At 36.3% G+C, this 20,700-nt stretch overlaps 1 protein-coding gene across 10 annotated transcripts in view; it reads right to left on the reverse strand.

The window, feature by feature from the left end:
• The window catches only part of ZDHHC2 (zDHHC palmitoyltransferase 2), a 70,017-nt gene that overhangs the window by 33,626 nt on the left and 15,691 nt on the right, over positions 1-20,700 (reverse strand). For 9 of the 10 annotated variants that reach the window (XR_013352753.1, XR_013352752.1, XR_013352755.1 and 6 more), the window contains 3 exons: positions 15,880-15,906; positions 14,672-14,766; positions 4,273-4,393 (listed from right to left, as the gene is read on the reverse strand). Coding sequence is in view for 1 of the 10 variants with exons in the window: in XM_077848933.1 (XP_077705059.1) it covers positions 4,273-4,393; positions 14,672-14,766; positions 15,880-15,906 (243 nt within the window). In the remaining 9 variants the exon portion in view is untranslated. Of the gene's footprint in view, positions 1-4,272; positions 4,394-14,671; positions 14,767-15,879; positions 15,907-18,996; positions 19,106-20,700 lie in introns of those variants that run through there. The other variant, XR_013352760.1, reaches the window with a different exon arrangement.

Consider the following 20,700-nt stretch of genomic DNA (forward strand, 5'->3'; position numbering starts at 1 on the left):
AAAGTGGGTAATAATTCTCAGGAAATCAAAACAATGTAGAAATAGTTTTTTTTTTATAGTCTTTCATAAACAGAAATTTACTCTCATTAAAAAAAAAGAAAACAATCCCATTTACAACTGCATCAAAAATAATAAGATACCTAGGAATAAACCTAACCAAAGAGGTGAAAGGCCTGTATTCTGAAAACTTTATATAAAACAATGCTGCAAAATATTGAAGATGACATGAAGAAACAGATAGATGTTCCATGCTCATGGATTAGAAGAATCCATGACACAGTTAAAATGTTCCTACTACCCAAAGCAATCTACACATTTGATGCAATCCCTATCAAAAAACCAACACCATTTTTCACAGAACTAGAACAAATAATCCTAAAATTTGTTTGGAACAAAATATGTGAATAGCCAAAACAATCAAATAAACCCACAATTGTAACATCAATTAATTTATGACAAAGGAGGCAAGAATATTCAATGAAGAAAAGATAGTCTCTTCAACAAATTGTATTGGGAAAACTGGACAGCAGTAGGCAAAAGAAACTGGACCACTTTCTCACACCATACAAAAAAATAAACCCAAAATGGATTAAAGACCAAAATTATGAAGAAATTTACAGGAAGACAGGAAACCATAAAAATCCTTTTTAAAAAAAAAAAAAGATTTTATTTATTTATTCATGAGAGACCGAGAGAGAGAGACAGAGACAGAAATACAGGCAGAGGGAGAAGCAGGCTCCACGCAAGGAGCCCAATGTGGGACTCGATCCCAGGACTCCAGGATCATGCCCTGGGCTGAAGGCAGGCACTAAACCACTGAGCCACCCAAGTGTCTCACCATAAAAATCCTAGAAGCACGGCAGTAATTTCTCTGACATTGGCCATAGCAACTTTTTCTAGATACTTGCCTAAGGGCAAGTGAAAACAAAAGCAAAAATAAACTATTGGGATCACATCAAAATAAAAAGTTTCTGCCCAGTGAAGGAAACAAATCAACAAAACTAAAGGGCAAACTACAAAATGGGAGAGGATATTTGCAAATGATGTATCTGATAAAGGGTTAGTATCCAAAATATATAAGGAATTTACACAAATCAACACAAATAATCCAATTAAAAATATGAGGAAGATATAAACAGCTACTTCTCCAAAGAAGACCTCCAGATGGCCAACAGAAACATGAAAAGATGCTCATTATCTCTTATCATCAGGGAAATGCAAATCAAACCTCACTGAGGTATCTCTTCACACCTCTCAGAATGACTAAAATCTACAACACAAGAAACAACAGGTGTTGGTGAGGATGTGGAGAAAGAGGAACTCTCATGCACTGTTGGGAATACAAATTGGTGCAGCCACTCTGGAAAATACTATGGAGGTTCCTCAAAAAGTTAAAAATAGAACTACCCTACCATCCAGCAATTTCACTACTGGGTATATAGCCAAATAATACACAGACACTCATTCAAAGGGATACATGCACCCCTATGTTTATGGCAGCATTATTTATAATAGCCAAGAAATGGAAGTGGCCCAAGTGTCCATCAATTGATAAATGGATAAAAAAGTCATGCTATGTATATATACAATGGAATATTACTCAGCCATAAAAAAAGAATGAAATCATGCCATTTGCAATGACATGGATGGAGCTAAAGTGTATAATGCTAAGTGAAATAAGTCAGAGAAAGACAAATACTATATAATTTCACTCATGTGGAATTTAAGAAACAAAAAAAAATGAATAAAAGCAAAGAGAAAGAGACAGACAAACCAAGAAACAGACTCTTAACTATGGAAAGCAAACTGATGGTTACCAGAGGAAAGGAAGTGGAGATATGGGTAAATAGGTGATTGGGATTAAGAAAGGCACTTGTCACGATGAGCACTGGGTGATTAAAATAAAAACGAAAAAAAAAAAATTCCATGTGCCAATATCAACTAAACTTATACCGCTGTAATTTAAAATGAACCACCTGATTATCACTTAAAAGCTCCTACCAAAGAGAATTTTAACTGTCTTGTTTTCATTTTTTCAGAGTTTATCCATATATCTCTTATGTAATTTAAAACCCTTTTGGGTAATGTTGAAAAGAAATTATTATTAATTTCTGTGTGCAAAACGATAAGCTCCATCACCTCTAGCTGTTATCTTCTTAGTCAAAATCTACAAAAAAAAAAAAAATTTTTCGTAGAAAGAGATCAAGGGCAAGAGAGAGCTAAAAAAGCAAAGAGTCCTCATTAATAAGAATAAAAATAAAAAACAATCTAATAAAGTTTGGTGATCCCTGTAAGAAAGCAGAAGATGGCTGGATCAGGAAAAAGCACAGGACTACCAGGTGAGATAATCTCCTGCTTCACCTTGCCCAACACTAAAGTGTGAATGTGGTTGGATTTTTCCCCTTGTTAGGGCAGTCAGTTTCATATAGGCAACCGGCATTGTTCTCTTTGGGGTTTGGAGGAAGTACTGTGGATTTAAAATGGATAGTAAAATCTTCAATTACATTACCATCCACTTTCTTCAATTCTGTCTATAAAATATAAAGTACATGAACATCAACTGAACTTTTCAGTAGCTTTAGTAATCCACAAAATTTCTCAGGACGAAGAAGCAAGTTTTCTAGAGAACCCTGAGGTCCTGGCTGGGGGTGAGGTAAGAAGCACCCCTCTCACGTTCTCGCCTTGGTGGGACTGTGGCTGCTCCCCTGAATGTCCATTCTGCACCGTGTTCACCTCTACATTCTATATATTCCAGAGGGGGATCAATCAGACCAACATCATCTATTATGCTTTGTGTGTAATTTAATTTAGTTGATGACTTTAGTCAGCTAATATTGATTTTTGCAGGCATCCAGAATTTTTGCACTGAAAATATAAACAAAGGTTATATTAGGAGATCCAGACTGTATTCCACACTTTCACAACTCTTAAGAACCATAAGTTCATCTCAGGAGGTAGGTATCTAACACCTGAGAGGAACAGAGATTAACAGCCTTAACATTATACAAACTACACAAGGAGATGACTTATAAATCCAAAGTGTAGTTATTATTAATAGAAATTAATACTTTATTATGGTATGACTTATGCTTCTTCCCTCTTAATCCAGTGTATCAAGCTGTACAGTTAAAAAGCCCTGTCCTAGGAACATGGAGACTAGTTTTTCATACCTGATACCATCACTGTCATTACTAGTTTTGGAAATTTGTGCAGTAATTTATTTTTAAGGAGATTAAATTTCCTCAGTATTTGCTTAGGCTTATCTAGGGTCAATATACATAGAAGTATACAAGCACATCTGTCTTTGTGCCACAGAACCAGTGGCATTAATATTAAATCAAGAAATTGCCACTTGCCCATTGAGAAATAGGAAAAACAAACAGGAAAAAATTGTAAGACCTTGACTTAGATTCAATTATGATTCTCAAGTGAGTTAGAAACAAATATAAATAATATAAAAATATTAATGAGATATGTTACAGTCTTTTTGCCATACTAAATCTTTGAAACCAGGTGCATATTTTACACTTAGAGCACAACTGAATTTGGAGTGGCCATATTTTAAATGCTCAACAGGACATAGGGCTAGTGCTACCAAAGTGGGTGGCACAGGCCTAGAGTTATAAAATTTCTGGCTGAGTCTTGGTGTGTGTCCATTTTAAAGACAATTCTTTAATTACATAGTTGTTAAACTACCTAAAAGGTCTTGACCCAGGTAAAAGAGATTTATTAACTGAATTGCATAAGGAAAAGGAAAAGGAAAAGGAAAAGGAAAAAGAAAAGGAAAAGGAAAAGGAAAGGGAGAGAGAGAAAAAAAGGTGAAAATTACCATACATTTTAAAGATAAAGAAATTATAACAATACCTTAAGTTTTATACTACTTTATACAATTACTGCTTTAAATTTGTGTAAAATTGCCAATGTTATGTTCATTATAGATATTGCTCCCTTTTAAATACGAAGATCTATAATTAAACTTTTAAACTTTAAATATAACTACAAATCAAGATTTCAGCAGTTCTAACATCTCCACTGAGTCCCAGCTAAGTGACTAGAAAAGCCACAAGACAAGTAAAGTCAGTGTGGATGCGATTGAGATCTCTGGGCCACGCTGTTATTCACAGGTCTGTTTTGTGGAATTGTATAGGAAAGATTCAATAAACCACCCAAGACATAACACAATGCGTTTCAATGAGTGTTTGACAGTTTCAAGTATATAAATATGCTGACAGTCACCACAACAATCGTGCCAAAGCGCTCATTATCATGTACCTCCAGACATGGTCCGGGTATAGATGGGAAGATCTTTGGCTGCTCGCCTAAGAACTTCCTGATGGGCTTCTCCTCTTGGCTCTCTCTCCAACAATTCTTTTTCTGCATAAGAGAGATGGAACTGTGGAAAAAAACTGAATTTCAGTCAGAGTTCTCAAGAAACAGCACACTGGTCTACTACACCTACAAAGAGGTATATATAAAATATCAATAGTATGTATCATAGAGTGGTAATAGAGTTTGAATCTGGGCAAGTCTGTTAATCTGGTAGAGCATTAGTTGATGCATCTAGAAAAAGAGAATAATTACTAATATCTGCTTCCTTTGATGTTCGTGAAACTCAAGAGGAACAGAGTATGTAAAGTTGTTTTATAAACTGTAGAGTTCGGGGCACCTGAGTGGCTCAGTCAGTTAAGCATCTGCCTTCAGCTGAGGTCATGATCCTGGGGTCGTGGGATAGAGCCCCAAATCAGGCCCCCTTGCTCAGCAGGAAGACTATTTCTCCCTCTGCCTCTGCCTCTCCCCTGGCTTTTACTCTCTCTCAAAGAAATAAAGTAAAAAAAACAAAACAAAAAAACCAACAGCAGACTTCTACTCCAATATTAGTTATATTAATAAATGAAATGGTAAAATAAATTTGGCTTGATGGACACATTTTTCAACTGAATATTATTAGGATAAATAATATTCAGAAATGAATTCATCAAGTATGTTTTCTCATCTAAGTGAGTTTTAATTTAGGGATAATCATATGAATTCTCCAGCACTCAAAAGAATTAATCATGTATTTTACTTCTTAACCTGTCAATTTGGCCTACCCAATTAAAAATATATATTTGACAAAAATCAAATTGGTTTGAGCTGCACATATACCCACAAAAATGTCACAAAAAAACAGTTTTAAAAGTCTGTATAAAAAAGTATAAATCTGTTCCAGGAGATATGTACAAGGATACTCACAGCATCAAAGTTAAAAATGTAAAAAATTAAACACAAGCCAAATGTCCATCAAAAGGATAATGGATAAATAAACTGGAGTATGACATATCCACATAATTGAACCCTATATTACACTGCACAATTAATGAATCACATATATTCATATATATAGTAAATTGTGCATTGTATATGCTCTTTTGTATGTATATTCCATAATTTTTTAAGTTTTAAGAAAGTGATCTAATTATGTCAATGAAGGAAAGAAATATAATTTATTTAAAATGCAGTCATCATATTTGAACCTACATCTTTCTCTTTGGAGAAATATAAATTAAAAATCTTTGTTTAGAGGTTGACAATTCTATTGAGGTTATTTTAAAAAGAAAAACAAATTTCCAGCTTTCAAATGTAGATCATTTCTAAGCTACCATGCTATTACCATATGCAGAACATTTAGTTAAATATACTGTAAAATTTCAGACTTATTAAGGTAAAGAAAATAAAATATTTTGCCTAAGTAGAAATTTACATCATACAAATTATTCTAAATTAGTATAATAAATTTACTGGCATTAAACTAGTAGATAAAAAAAATAAACTAGTAGATAGGTTATAGTTAGGTCTTTAAGAGTTTCTAAGATAATTGAAAAAAGAATTCACATTAAACATTCCTTCTGTTATAAATCCACAGCATTTCTTTTCCTATTAATTTCATATTGTTCCAAAATTACACTTCAACCAGTCCTTTCTCAAATGAATACAAATAACAAATAAATAAAGGTCACATATATGAAGGCATAGTGCATTCTGTCAGCTGCTCTTCACTTGCTTGCTACCCTAAATCTCAGTTAAAAAAAAAAAAAAAAAAGAAACATTTATACAAGTATTCTGATTGGTCGAATATATATGTGAAGATGGTGAGTGGCTGTGAGTAGTGCTGAATTTCCAGCCTAGAAAAGAAAGATCTTGCAGCCTGATCCCAGAGGCTGTGGCAAAGGAACAGTAGATTAAATATCTTGGAATCAAAGGAAAATTTGGGAACCACATTTCAAATAGGTAAACAACTATCTCCCAATTGGATAACAGATTCCTACAAGTTATTCCATTGTTTTCGAAGATACTCTTAAAAAAAGAACTTTGATAGGAGGCGGGTGCACTGAGAATGTTGTCACTCTTTAGATCTTATTAACTAAATTAAAGAGCTGGCAAAGAAAAATTCAAATTTTTTAGTGATCCATCATATGCAATTGTATTGGTTTATCAGGGGATTTGTCAGATATTCTGGCTTATTTAACAATTCTAGGTTAGGGGGATCCCTGGGTGGCTCAGCGGTTTGGCGCCTGTCTTCGGCCCAAGGCGTGATCCCCGGGATTGAGTCCCACATCAGACTTCCTGCATGGAGCCTGCTTCTCCCTCTGCCTGTGTCTCTGCCTCTCTCTCTCTGTCTCTCATGAATGAAAAAATAAAATCTTTAAAAAAAAAAAAATTCTAGGTTAGACATCATGCACCTTACTACTTTAACATTTAAAATGTGCATTCATTGTTTTGAAAGAAAAAAAAAACAGTGACATAAAGGTAAATGGTCCTAACAGAACTGCATATCTTGTTTGGAAATATTTAATTGGTATAAAGGGTATAATATCAAATGATGTCATAATGCTGTAAAAGTCAAGAAAAAGACATGGTCATTGTAAAAGTGTCTGTGACACACTTGTGAAAGTGTCTTCGCACATGCTGATTCCTCTCCCTAGAAGGCTAGTCCTCACTCTATAGATGGCTCCTTCTCATTTTGCAGATTTCAGCTTAAATGCCATCTTCTCAAAGAACTTCCATGATTCCCTTACTAAGGTAAGTACCCTGAAAATTCTGTCCCTTCCTCCTGTCCACCCTCCCTTAGGTCCATATATTCCTTCTTTGCATTATGCACCACAATTTTAAATCATTTTGTTTGTTCATTGGTCCTTGTCTAACTTTCCCACAAATACGTAACCCTACAAGGGCAAGAATCAAGTCCTAGCACAGAGTCCGCACTCTCTTACAATTATGAAATGGATAAAATGTCAGTAGTCCTATGTTAGACCAATCAAGGAAAAATTTATTTTATATCTCAGTCCCCAACATTCCATTCTCAGATTCCCACCATTTAGGCAGATATATTTCCCCTCCTTATTTCTTTTTTTTTTTTTTAATTTTATTTATTTATGATAGTCACATAGAGAGAGAGAGAGAGAGAGAGAGAGGCAGAGACACAGGCAGAGGGAGAAGCAGGCTCCATGCACCGGGAGCCCGACGTGGGATTCGATCCCGGGTCTCCAGGATCGCGCCCTGGGCCAAAGGCAGGCGCCAAACCGCTGCGCCACCCAGGGATCCCTCCCCTCCTTATTTCTAAAATTAGTTTAAAGTATAGTATTGAAAATCAGTTTAATAAAGACTTAATATAGTCAAAAGAATTAAAACCAACAACATGTTACCACATTTTCTTATGGAGTTTGGGATCCTTTTTACCTTAAAGGAAAGTTTTAGTGAGTGAACTGAAAGACTGCTGAGATGTTTAATGCTTTTATTAATAAATAAACAATATACTTCATCATGTCCAGAAAACCAAATACAGGTTGGTAGAATTATTACTCATATAATAAGGATGTTCAAATATCTAATATTAACGTGGAATACACCAAATAGAGTCCTGTCCCCCAGAACACTTTAATGTGCCAAGGTTTGTCATGGATTTGAAGAAATAACATTTGTAGATATCTGAAAGAATGGAAGATCTCCTAGGGTGGAAAAGATAATATCTTTGACCTACCACCAACTTGTAAGTTATGGCAGTCCTCTGGCCAGTTAATGGATGTTGTTTTGTCTTGTTTAAATAGCTTTATCAACTTTAAAATTAAAACACTTTAGATTTATAGAAAATTTGAGAAAATATTACATGCTTCCCATATATCTTCTCGCCAAAATGCCCATATTATTAACATCATCTATTAGTACATTATGGTACATTTATTACAATTAATAAAATCAATACTGATGCATTATTACTAACTAAAGTCTATAGCTTATTCAGATTTCCTTTGTTTTCACTGAATATCTTTTTCTGCTCTAGGTTTCCATCCAGTACACCACAGTACCTTTATTTGTCCTATCTTAAGTTCCTCTTGGCTGTGACAATTTCTTAGATTTTCCCTGTTTTTGTTGATCTTGACAGTTTTTCTGGATGCTGCTTTATTAAAATCTGATTTTTTTTTATGATTAGGTTTGAGATTTGTTGTTAGAGGGATGAAGACTGCAGAGGTAAAAGTGTCCTTCTCATCACATAATATCAAGGAGATATACTACCAACATCGCCTATCCGTGCTTGCATTAAACTTAATCACCTGGTTGAGGGAGCGTTTGTCAGGTTTCTCTACACTAAAGTTCCTCATTATTTTCCCTTTTCCATCCTCTGTACTCTTTGAAAGAAATTTACCACCTGCAGCCTACATTTAAAGAGTGGGGATTTATTCTTGCCTCTTCTAAGAGCAAAATATCTACATAAATTACTTGAAATTCTCCAATAAAAGAGATTTTTCTCCCCATTTATTCATTTACTTATATTAGTAGATTGATAGATATTTATTGTATACTTTTGGCTATAATCCAATACTATTTTATCTATTTTGTTGCTCAGATTGTTCTAGTTTCAGTCATTGGGAATTTTCAACTGGCTTCTGTGTCCCTTTGAAATACCACCATCAACCTACAAATGCCCCCCACGTAGAATGGCCTCACAATTTTTTTTTTTTTTGACTTTACAATGGTGTGAAAGTGATATCCATTCAGCAGAAACCATACTTCAGCTTTTGAATTTGTATCTTCTCCTAGGCTAGTGATATTCAATATGATCTTCTCTGATGACGTAGGGCTGTGGCAGCAATCCACAGCTCCTGCCAGTCAGGTGATCACAAGAGTAAACAACTCATACACTTAAAACCGTTTTGTCCCCATACAACCATCATTCTTCACTTTCAGTACACTATTCAACAAATTCAACAATTTATTATAAAATAGGTTTTGTGTTAATGATTTTGCCTAGATGTAGGCTAATATAAGTGTTCTGAGTATGTTTGAGGTTGGCTGGGCTAAGCTATCACACTTAATGGGTTAGATGTATTAAATGCATTTTTTACTTACTATATTTTCAATTTACAATGGGTTTACCAGGACATAACCCCATCAAAAGTCGAGAAAGTGCTCTATTTTATTTTATCTTATTTACTTTTAAGCCCTACCTTACTTTTTATCACCATAAGATGATGGCTATTACCTTATAGATGGCTCTTCTTATTTAATTTTGATTTTTACTTTTTATTGAGGTATAACTAACATACAATATTATATTAGTTTCAGGTATATGACATATTGATTAAACAATTCCATACATCACTCTGTGCTCACCACGTTAAGTATTGTCACCATTACAACGTTATTACAATACTATTGACTATATTCCCTGTGCCATATTTTTCATCTTTGTGGCTTATTTATTTTATAACTGGAAGTTTCTACCTCTTACTCCCTTTTCCCTATTTCACCCATTTCCCCCCCACCCACACTCTGGCTCATCCTGAGTATTTCCTGCCCTAGTTCTAGAATCAGTCATTTCTCCAAGGATTCCTCCTTCCTTTTACTAGAAATTAGAAACCAAGATTGGAAATCAAATAGAGTTTTCAGGCTAAAGAAGAGTATAATTTTACAAGGATATACAAATTAAGAAAAAACCTGAAATCTAATAACAAATAGGACACTCACGGAATTGTATGCTTTACTAAATAAAATCTTTATAAATAAATAGGCAACCAATGGCTTTTCTTTTTCTTTTTTTTTTTTTTAAGATTTTATTTATTTATTCATGAGAGACACACAGAGGCAGAGACATGGGCAGAAGGAAAAGCAGGCTCCCTGCAGGGAGCCTGATGCGGGACTCGATCCCGGGACTCTGGGATCATGACCTGAGCTAAAGGCAGATGCTCAACCACTGAACTACCCAGGTACGCCACAACGAATGGCTTTCTTAATGACATGTAATGCCAAAGGTCTGATTAAACTGTTGGCACTCTAACTTGCTACCATTCTCTTTTCAAACGATTTTGCAAGTGATTTAAATTTCCCTGGTCTGGTCATTCAACTTTTGAGAATATTAAGGAAATAATCCAAAATATAAAGTGTGCACAAAACATACACAAACATATTAACAAAATCATTGTAATACAAAAAATTGGGATCAACCTAAAAATCCAAGTTAGGTTTTTACATATTTAGTGAGAATATTATGCCATTATTAAAAATGACAATAAACCAATGATGGACTATTATGTGGGGAAAAACTAAAAGATGTGCATGTTGGATACAACCAGGAAAAATAACTCAAAAGAAATTCAGCATGTAAACTGTCTATATTAGCCTGGGGTGATTTTTTTTTTCCTTTTTCTTTTTGTCTAGTCACCATTCTCAAAATATAATTTAGTATGGTTATCTTACTTTTATGGGAGAAAATCTTATAAATTGAAAAACTATTAGCAATTTAACAATCCTGTTATATAAAAGGTATATTTAGTTCCAGATTACTTATAATTCTTTCAATAGCAACAAGAAAATATTAACATTATTTTCTTATACTACATCTTCTCTGCTATTTTAGTCCCATTTTCAAAGATTTTTAGCAGTTGAGAGCACTCTATTGTCAATTTAAGTCAAGGACTCCACAGTTTATAACTGGGAGGGTCTCTGGATTCTGATCAATTAAAAGATTAGGGTGATATCTTGCATTTTACTAACTCAGGATTCTTAGCCAGAGAGTTGGGGCTCTTTCTTTCATAATAATGGCCTCCAAATTCTCCTGATAATGGACCCATCACTAAAAAATACTCTGGGACCAATATGCATATTTATTTATATATGTAGTATTAGCTAATATACATATGAAATTTTCATATTACATATGAAACGTTTTATATGAAACATTATATTTATATATTTTATACTTATATATGTTTATATATATTACATATATATTTCTGTAAATTTCTATACCTTATACATGTAACTTAAGTTAAAAAAAAGAAACACTAAAAAATAATAAATGGAAATGCTGTTTTTTTTTTTTTTTTTTTTTTCTCCATGCTCCAACTGATGTCCTGGATGCACCTGCCCACAGTAGTGTCCATTCTCTGTATTAAGCCATGGATACTGGCAAGAATGTAGGCTTGATGGTCAAAACAACTTCAGTTTGAATGTTAGCTGTACCACACCACAGAGTTCTAGATGCTCTGGGATAATTAGCTAACATTCAGAGCCTATGCTCCATTTGTAAAATGGTAATAAATAGTATCTAGCTCAGGGTGCCTGAGTGGCTCAGTTGGTTAAAGCATTTGCCTTCAGCTCAAGTCTTGATTCTTAAGTTCCAGGATCCAGCCCCAAGTCAGGCTCCCTACTCTGTGGGGAGCCTGCTTCTGCCTCTCCCTCTGCTGCTTCTCCTCCCACTCATGCTCTCTCACTCACTCACTCTTAAATAAATAAATAAAATCTTTTAAAAAAAATAGTATCTGTCTCACACAGTTGTAGGAATCAAATAAAGTATATGGATTTTGTTTTTGTTTTTTTTGTAGAAAAATCATAAACAAAGCCTGGTACAGCTGTAAATCACTCTCCTCAGTCTCGACTGCTCCCTCAATACTGTGTCATTTCTTCCATTTCTTCCACTTTCCCACTCTCTCTAACCACTATTTCAAACCTCTCCTCTCCCCAACCTCAGTCAACTTCCCTCCCTCCCATTCTTAGCCAGTGATCTCACACATAATTTTAGGGGGGAAATCAGAAGTTACTTCAACTTCTGCCAAAGTCATAAACACAAACCTGCATGTGTACACGTAACTTCTACTCTACATCCAATCATTTAGCAAATACTTATTGAGCACCTTTTACGGGTCAGATACTGCTCTAGGTACTGGTTATGGGTCAGTGAACAAAACAGATAAAGTTCATGCCATTGCAGAGCTTACATTCTAGGAATGACATTAAAAAGTGATTATTTATGAGTCATAGAATGATATGCCATGGAGAAAAATATAGCAAGGTTAAGGTTTATAGGGGATTCTGGAGATAGGGTTTAACCGCTTTATACAGAGTGGTCATGGAAAACCTCAAAGATAGGGTCTTATTTGAGCAGAGATACAGAGATAAGAAGTAAGTAAGGGACCTGGCCACACAGTTATCTATGGGAAGAATGTTCCAGGTCAAGGAAAATACCAGGTTTGTAGATCCCTGAAGTAGAAACACGCATATTGACATTTGAGCAAGGAGAGAGGAATGTGACTAAGGCAGTGCTGAAGAGGGTCAGAGAGGTGGTGTGGGGCCAGACCCTGAGCAGCCTTTTAAGCTACAGCAGAGAATTATGTTTTTACTCTGAGGGAGCTTGGATATCAAAGAAAAGTTCTAAGCAAAAGAATGGTATGATCTGTCTTGTGTTTTGAAAGGATCCCTGGATACTATATTGAAAATACACAGGATCGGGAAACTGGTTGAAAGGGCTATCAGATAGCAAATGGAAGAATTAAAAGTTGATTTTAGACTTCCAGCTTTGGGATGAAGGATGAAGCTTCGCAGGACTTTGGGAAGGGAATATGGGCAAGACTGTAAATAGTGAAACCCTATGGGGGATTGCAATGACTCAGACAAAAGAGATGATTGAGACCCTGAATTAGGGTAATGGTATGAAAAACAAAGAATGAAAGAAAATAGAGGGGAGGGGTTGGAATCAAAAAAGGAAAATTAGAAAGTAAAAACAGCAGGATTTGGAGGTTGGGGGAAGGGGCAAGGAAGCAGGAGAATTCTGGGCAAGGCTGCCAAGCTTCTAGAAGGCTGGAATGTCCAGAAAGATGAGCTGGATGGCAGCAGCATTAACCAGTATAAGAAACAGATGAGTCACAGTTTGGGGAAGGGGAAGGGGTGACTTCAGCCCTTGATGTGCTGTATTTGAGGTGTGAGTAGATTAAGGAGCTATGTTTGGCAGGGAGACATATAAATTTGCAATGGGAGAGGTCAGAGCCAGAAATAGATTTGGCAAGTGTTAATACAGAGGTCATAGGTAAAGCACCAGATAGGATAAGATCACCTAGGACAGGCGTCTGCATTCTTCTTCATACCTACAGCTAAGACCAAGATGGGGGTAAGAGAGATAATAGGAAAGAAGCAAATCCAGCAGGAGGGATGAAAAAAAGTTAGGAAAAAAAATTAGTAGAGAGTAGAAGGAAAAAAAAAAGGCCACATGTAAAACATTTTAGGCCAAGCATACCACTAATTCTGTGCAAATATCTGTGGTTTTCTTTTTAATATCCTTTCCTAGGTCATATAGCAAATTTATCAGCCTTTCTGACCACAGCTGCATTTTAAACAGATTACTTCAGGGAACAATTTGCCGTGGTGCTTCGATCTGTCTTTTCTTTTTTGAACTTGGCCAACTAAGACTCTACCATTATTACTGGAACAAAGTTTATTTCAATTCAACAAACATGCACTGGACTAAGTGCCAACAATACAGCAATGAGTAAAACACAGTTCTTTGCTCCAAGAACTTTTAACCAGGATGAAAGACTCAGCAACAAATACTTTGAATGCTCTTTTCAAAGTGTAAATTTGACCGAATCACTCTACCTAAAACTTTCTGTAGCTGGGACTGCTAATCCCCCCCGCCCCCTACAAATAAATATCCACAGTTTTCTTCTTGTAACATGGTTAATATGGTTAACATGGCCACTGAGAATAAAGACTACATTCCCAACCTTCTGCACAAAGATATATGGTCATAGAACTAAGTTCTAAAGTAAGTGGAAATGTCATCAGCAACTTCCAGAAGGTATCCTTAAAGGGAAGGACATTTACTTCTACTCCTTTATCCTACTTTCTCTGACCAGCTGTCTGGAAGGTAGATGTAATGGCTGAAAATGGAGCATTCATCTTAGGCCAAGAAGTGATGTTGGAAATGGGGGCTACACATATATCAGAGCAAGAAGCTGTGAACTAGCTACAGACTTTGAATGTAAGATAAGATTAGTTACATTGTTATTTTGTTGTTGTTTCTCGTGGTTGACAGCCAACTAATCTACTGTTAGTATAACTGATAATTATAATACAGCAATATCTACCTTCAGCTCTATCTATTTACCCATCCACCACCGTGATGTTTGAGTCTACAGTAGAAATGGAACACACAACAGATTTAATATTGGATATACAATACTCACCCTGTGCAAAAATAATATTTGCCAAATGAAAATTCAAGTATTTACAGACACATTAATATAAACAAATCACTACACTTAATAAATTTGCAACATTAACAAAAAGACATAAAATTCATTCTTTAGACATCAATATTATTGACTTCCAACTTTAAGATAACTTCATTAATATTTTAACTTACTTCTTTTGAAGGATTCATTGGTAATGTAAAGATAGTTTTCCAATATGACCAGACAAACATTGCAAAAAGTAGATGATAAGCAATCAGGCACACAACTAAAATGAGAAGAACATAATTACCATTATAGTATGCAAATGCAAACTAAAACCATCCATGATATTTACAAAAGATCTACTTGTTCTCAACCAAATTCTTTAATAATTTAATTATTTCATATCCCATGATTAGAAAACTCTCATCTGTAGACAAGCCCGTCTATTGGCCAAATGGCTACAGGGACCTTTCCTAAATTATAAAAGTAAGGCAGCTATGCCTGCGACTTTAAATCATAAACACAGAATTAAAGCATTGGAGGCTTTAAGAACTTTACTTCACTGACGAATAATAGCAAACCCAGTTCCTATTTGAGAAGCAGTTTGCTAATTTTGCTTAGCTGTGGTCAAATCTGTGGCCCTGATTATGCTAATGACAACATATTTAAATAGAGACCATCTGGACAAAAAGAGATTTCCTCCAACAAGAATTCAAGTGTCTTGTTTATAGCAGGGGACAACTGTTAAGAAGAGCATAGTTTTTTTCAGGCAATGTGTATAAACACACCTTGTATGACTTTAGTCTTGAAATACTGTACTATGCAAAGTAAAATATTAATTTTGTATACAGTAACAAGGATCAATTCTGAAAATACATTAATATACAAATTAATTCTGTAAGACAGCTGAATAACATTTGTAATTTAAAATGCAGCCTATTTGGTATTTTAAAACTGTGGCACTTTTTAAAAGAATGATGACATTCTTCATTTATCATCTTTTTAAAGAATGACGATACAGAATCATTTAAAAATTCAATTATTCATTAAGGCACTTAAATGAGTGTGAAATGACTAGAGCTAATGACATTTTCTACAAACAATACGGGTGACTCAGGTGTGAGGCAATACTCTAAGTTGACACAGGAGTTGTTTGATATTCCTACATCTCCAAGCCACAGGAATCTTTGGCACAGTGGCTACCATTTCAAGGGAGAGGTCTGTGCCAAGCATCTGAGAGAATTCTGTCTGGGGAGTGAGAGAAGTTTTTAACCCCACCTTGACTCTGCATTCTCAAAGTATGATTTATTAATCCCAACCAAATCTCAATGAATGCTATTTTTTAAAATTCTTTTTAAAATTTTATATCAAAAACAATAATAAACCATAATCTTACCTTGTTCTCCAACATTTTCCATGGACACTAGAGAAATAAACAGAAAAAAGCGTATAGATTAGGACACTTCTGGCAAACACAGGGCCTGAAAGAGACATAGGGCACTCGAGTAGGTTAATAACCTGGCTCCCCTTCAAACCAACATTCTCCAAATATTTGTTCAACTTTATTTCGGGGAGAGGTGAGAGTGAGTGGAAGAAGGAAGCCATGGTTGCATTCAGTCAGGGCTCTGTTGGCATTTCAGCCCTGAACACCACACAGAGAACAAAACCAGTCAGGCCTGCCCCTTCTGGGTCTTAATCCTAGATCGATGGTTTCTCAGTCTTCCCAGGGTTCAGATAAAAACAGTGTTCTCCAGGTCATCACATCTCCGGAGACATTTATTGCTCTTTATACATTGGCAATTGCCTAGTTAACTCCCCGGAAAGCATAAAATGTTGTGTCCATGGCATACACTCTTGTCAAGTTTCTCAAGTATAAACGCTGGTGCCCAATGAGTAATAGCTCCCTACTGTACAATGAGAGATGCAGGAAGCATGCCTGAGAAACTGCCACTCCTTGGAGGCTGCTGTAAACACCCCAAGGTAGATGAGGACCCTCCATCAGGGACCACATAGCTGAAACACGCTGGGACAGGAAGCTGTATTTATAACAACCCAGGCAGTTTTCCTACCTTCTATACTGTCTGCTTGTTCTGTTTTCCATATGGTCTTCCTCCATTGTGACTAGAGTCTTTTTTGGAAGTTTTGGCCTATCTCAAAGTTGGAAGTAGTAGTGAGCAAAGGTCTGGTACTTCCTGGAATATGATTCCATTGCTATTGATAAGAAGCAGTTCAGTAAACCACTGGTAACTTAAGTCTAGTTCAACTTTTAGTCATAAGTACATCCGAAATCCAAAACTTCAAATACTAAAATACGCCCTCATAGTAGGAAAAAAAAGTATTTCCCCCTTAAATTAGCAAAGAACAGTTATGTAATTGTTGCTAGAACAATTTGATTTTAGGTACTTTCATTGCAAATGTGTATTGCTGTGATCTTTCTTAGTCAGAATTTTCCTTGCCTTCAAATTCAAACTCTTTTTTTGGAGGAATTATTTACACCACATATACACAGTAACTTTTCTTTATAAATCCACAACACTAGTCCAAATTCAGTTCAACACAGATACATCCTAGCCCCATATATTCAGTCTGATGATGACGAATGCCAAGAATAAAGATTTGATTCTAATGAATGAATTGTAAGGAGAACACTATAGCTACGCTCTTTTTAATTTATCTTTAACTCATTTACTGAAAGACATTCACTACGCTAGGCTTAGTCTTGAGGATAAAATGGCAAATAGGATTCCATCCCCGTGCTCAAAAAGCTTAAAGTTCATGATCACTCAAATTCAAAATTAAAACTAACAAAAGACAAGGACACGCGGTCATTAAGGCATTGTCAATTAAGAAATCAGAGCAGCTCAGATTCAGAAGATTAAAACAAAAATGGTAGTAGCAGCACAAATACGCTTTAATATCTCCAGTCCTCACAAAGTGTCTGTGTGTCTCACGTGTCTTTGATCTCCTGTCTAGCTGCTACCCATTTTTCTGGCCTTTTCACGGGAAAAATGATTTTAACAATCATTCAAATGTACTGTCTCTACCCCTGCCAAATTCCTATTACCATCTCAACCAACTCCAGCTGGCCTTGCACCCCAGACTCCACTGCTCATCACTCCCATTTAGGTCACCAAAACTCTCCCTGGCAGTGGAATCTCCAGACTCAAGTTACTCCAACACAATTAATGATGCGTTTGTCAAAACAGTTCGTCCAATTGACAGTGAATTCTCCGACTGAATTGGCCTGCAGAAACACCCTGAAGTAGAATCTTTTGTCCCTTTAGCTACTTTCCAAGAAGCTGTAGCTCATTTTTCAGGTATTACAGATCAAAATTTGGGCGGTAGGAGGTACATGACAAATCATTCCCGGGAATGCTAGTGACACTGCTGCCAGACCATTTTAATGACAGACTTAAGAAAATACATTATTCAGATCAGTATTTCCAGTTGAATTCCAATTGTATTTTCTTCCTAGCAAATGTTTTTAATTAATGTTCCTTATAACAGATTTACTTATATTTTTAAGCCTTTATCAAACTGTTCCTTTCTCATTCTCATCTGTCATTGTGATTGTATTGACAACTGCAGTCCCTCCCTAACCTCAGCTTAGGCCATTCCCCTTTTTATGCAGGATGCTTCACCACTGGAGGCTACCTTGCTTCTTTTTCTTCTTCTTCTCCTTCTTTTAAGATTTATTTATTTTAGAGGGAGAAAGAGAGCATGTGGGGGTTGGGGAGGGGCAGAGGAGAACCTTCAAGGAGACTCCCCACTGAGCGCAGAGCCTGACTTGGGGCTCCATCCTATGACCCATAAGATCATGACTTGAGCCAAAACCAAGAGTCTGGATGCTTAAAACAACTGAGCCACCCAGGAGGCCCCAGGCTGCCTGCTTCTTGAATATGCTAATATTGTGTCCTCTGCACCTGCATTTAGCTGGATGGTAGGAGATCTGGACTCTAGTCCAATCCTCCCAATATGTGTGACCTTGACCATGACATTCAGCTGTTCTGTGCTTTGATTTTATTGTTTAGAAAAAAATCGTACTTTGACAGTTCCTCTGGCTCTAAAATTATCCTAAGTTCTACCCTGATGTATTCTGAAAAATTACTTACTTTTAAAAACCAAGGACAAAAGTCACCTCCAAATAAATCTATCCATGGGTTTATAGGAAGAATTTGTCAAGGACAAAGTGGTGGCCTTCCAGACAGAAACAAAGAGTAAGGATAAGGCTTCTTATGCAGAACATCCCAACCCATGGCTTCCAATTGTGCTCAAGACTAAGAGCCTAATAGCCCTGACCACAAACATCATGCCAGTCTACATTCCTCATTGGATCCTCATCTAATTCCTTAAAAACTCATTTTATAACAAGGCAACCATGGTCTCTTTTAAAATGTAAACTGATAGCATCATCTCACTAAAAACCATCCCATGGCTTTGCACTGAATTCACAGTGAAGTCCAATCTCCTTATTTTCTCTGGGTTGAACAAACATGATCTGGCTCCTACTTACCTCTCCAATATCACTTCTCAACAGTCATCCTCTTGCTCACTAAGCTACAAATAGGCTGGCCTTCCGTTTCTAGAACATACTAAACCTCAGTGTCTTCATGCTGTCTGAAAAGCTCTTCCCCAGCTCCATTCTTGGCTAGCGCTTTTTCATGCTTCAAGTTGCAATTTCAGTAACAGTTTCGCACAGAGTTTCGCACAGGTCCAGCTCACCCCTGCAATCATTAGGATATACTGTTTCTTTCTTAACACAGTCCAATCTGCAATTATTTTTGTTTCTTTTCCATGTCCCTCTCTAAGGTTTGAATTCTATCTCTCCCTGGATCCAGGTTTTATCTCAGCCAACTTACTTAGCCCCTCTAAGCGTTATCTCAATATTTATCCCATTGGGTTGTTTTGTGAGTTAAACTAGGTAATGTAGGTAAAAGAACCTAGAATAGAACCTGGCACTAAATATTAGGGGCTCAATAAATGTTAGCTGAATATGGAACATAAATATCACAAAAGAGGGAAGTGTTAGGAGTTCCCCCAAAGTTTGGTGTTAACTGTGTTAAAAACAATCTGGAGAAAGAGGTACGCAGTGCATTTTCAGCTTGCAGGAATGCTATAATTTTCTAGAGAGTGTCATGTGAAGTCAGGGGGAATAAATTGCTGGAAGACTTTTTGAGTGTGAATAAGAAAAAAAAACAACCCTGCAAGTGAATTACAATGTGGGCAAATTAATACAAGAAAAACTAAAAAGTGACTTTTAAAGTATATTTTCTTTCCCTACCCATTCCAGAGATTTTATTTATTTATTCATGAGAGACACACAGAGAGGCAGAGGGAGAAACAGGCTCCCTGCAGGGAGTCTGATGTGGGACTCGATCCCAGGGTCCCGAGATCACCCAGCTGTCCCCCTGTCCAGGTTCTGATAGAGCCTGACATGCACCAGATTCTCAGTAAGAGGAGCTGCGTCATATGGAGAAAACTAGGACTTGCCAGGTGGCTTGAGGCATTCCTCCTGCCTCTAACCCAGAATTTATATCTAACAAACACTCCTGAACTAAAGTATATACTAGAAATTATCAAACAACCACTCAAGATGGTTGAGGAATCGCTGGAGAACTTTCCCTGAAGGATGGCACAACACAACCTCAAAGACAAAAATGAACCACAGTAAGTCAGGCAGTATAAACCACATAGAGGAAGTCTCTTACATAAGAATAGGTTATGGTCCAAAAGATTATGCAAGGCATTTGTCATCTGGGTGGTTAGGCCTCCATACTGGCCACCAAAAGCTTTTCTAATGCATAACCCGCCTGGAACAATATTGCAAAACTGTAAATTAACATGTTATAAAAATGAGCTATTCTGTGAAGGAAAGGCTTTGGAGTTTACAAAATCCAAACTCATCGCCTTTCCATAGCAGGCATTCATACATATTTTTAGCAAAGACCCCTGGATTCCTCAGCTTGGGAAAGCACCACAGACTGAGTGGCTTAAACACCACACAGCTGTTTTCTCAGTTCTGGAGAAGAGAAGTCCAAGAACAAGGTGTCACAAGGATTGGTTTCTTCATAGGCCTCTTTCCTTGGCTTGTAGAGGACCGTTTTCTCCCTGTATTTCACATCATTTTATCTCTGTACATGTCTACGTCCAAATTCCCTCTTGTAGAATACCAGTCAACTTAGATTAGGACCCACCCTCATTAACCTAATTATTTTAA

This window comes from Canis aureus, chromosome 15 (assembly GCF_053574225.1).
Source record: "Canis aureus isolate CA01 chromosome 15, VMU_Caureus_v.1.0, whole genome shotgun sequence".
Lineage (NCBI taxonomy): Eukaryota > Metazoa > Chordata > Mammalia > Carnivora > Canidae > Canis > Canis aureus.